Raw genomic sequence first — 1,076 nt, 5'->3', positions numbered from 1 at the left:
GTAAATTATATCCTAAAAGCACCATCACTGACCTTCACCCTTAAAAGAACGGAAATTTCTCGAATCCACTGTTTGTTTACCTCTGCAGACGAAACTCCGGAGGAACACGCACGCCAGAAAATCTGAGTTATATAAAACTATAAATCGTTGCTGTTGCCATCTCCCTCAACTTCAGTAACCGTCAGACTGGAGGAGAAGAGAGAGACGGTTGTCCACGGCCCGAGTATGGTAAGAACTGAGGGCGAAAATTTGTAGTTTTGTGGCGAGATGTGTAATGGTGAGGATTGCCGAGGAAGTTGGAATGTAAGGTGTGTGACAATTGCAGCGTTTAATGAATTTATTGCAGAAATGTTGATGGTTTGTTTGTGTTTGATATTTTTAATATCTGTAGAGTCTGATTAAGTAGTAGTGAAGAAAGATTGATGGTAGCGGGATAGCTTTTGGTAAGGCATCAGTTTATAGGACTACGTAAAACTAGAAGCAGTAAAATAGACCAAATATTTCTTCAAAACATTAATTTTGTGTTGTTAACTGTCTTCTAGACATATGTCATTGTCATTCATTATTTGTAAGAAGTAAAATTGCTGATCTATGATATGAAACTAGTAAATCATAGTTATATTTTAAAATAGTAGTAGCTGTTTGCATATTTATAATTCCTAAATATGACATGATATTATAAATGGATATGATTTTCTTCCTTGCTCTTTTCCTAGCTATTTATATCCTAAGTAACTTAAGCTGTTGATGTCTTTGGAAGTCATACTAGCTTTTTAGAATGAAATATGTATTGTACAAGTATCAAGAGAACATAGGAAATAGTTACAGATATTATATAAGAAATTGGTATTTGGTTTGCATATGCAGCAATATGATTTTGAAAGTCCACAACCATTTGTAAATGCAAGGTATGATTTAACCAAAGATTTAGTATTATGATGACTTCATCTTCCCTCCAGGCTAGTGGCATGATTTTGGCAGGCCTAGGCCTGGCCACCTTGGGCTTTGGCGCACGTTTTGTTCTTCGCACAATGCCTAACTTGGGAAAGAAGATGGCAGATGCAGTAACCAACATG

At 36.2% G+C, this 1,076-nt stretch overlaps 1 protein-coding gene across 1 annotated transcript in view; it reads left to right on the top strand.

Annotated features, from left to right (window-relative positions):
* Positions 1 to 63: 63 nt before the first annotated feature.
* Positions 64 to 1,076, top strand: part of LOC119587858 (mitochondrial import inner membrane translocase subunit TIM14-like) — a 2,688-nt gene continuing 1,675 nt past the window's right edge. The window contains exons 1-2 of the mRNA XM_037936560.1: positions 64 to 228; positions 960 to 1,076. Of these exons, the coding sequence (XP_037792488.1) occupies positions 226 to 228; positions 960 to 1,076 (120 nt within the window). The 5' untranslated portion in view covers positions 64 to 225. The remainder of the gene's footprint in view (positions 229 to 959) is intronic.

The sequence above is a fragment of the Penaeus monodon genome, chromosome 23, assembly GCF_015228065.2.
Source record: "Penaeus monodon isolate SGIC_2016 chromosome 23, NSTDA_Pmon_1, whole genome shotgun sequence".
NCBI classification, from domain to species: Eukaryota; Metazoa; Arthropoda; class Malacostraca; order Decapoda; family Penaeidae; genus Penaeus; species Penaeus monodon.
Note: the sequence above shows the minus strand (reverse complement) of the source record. Positions and strands in the feature narration are given on the sequence as shown.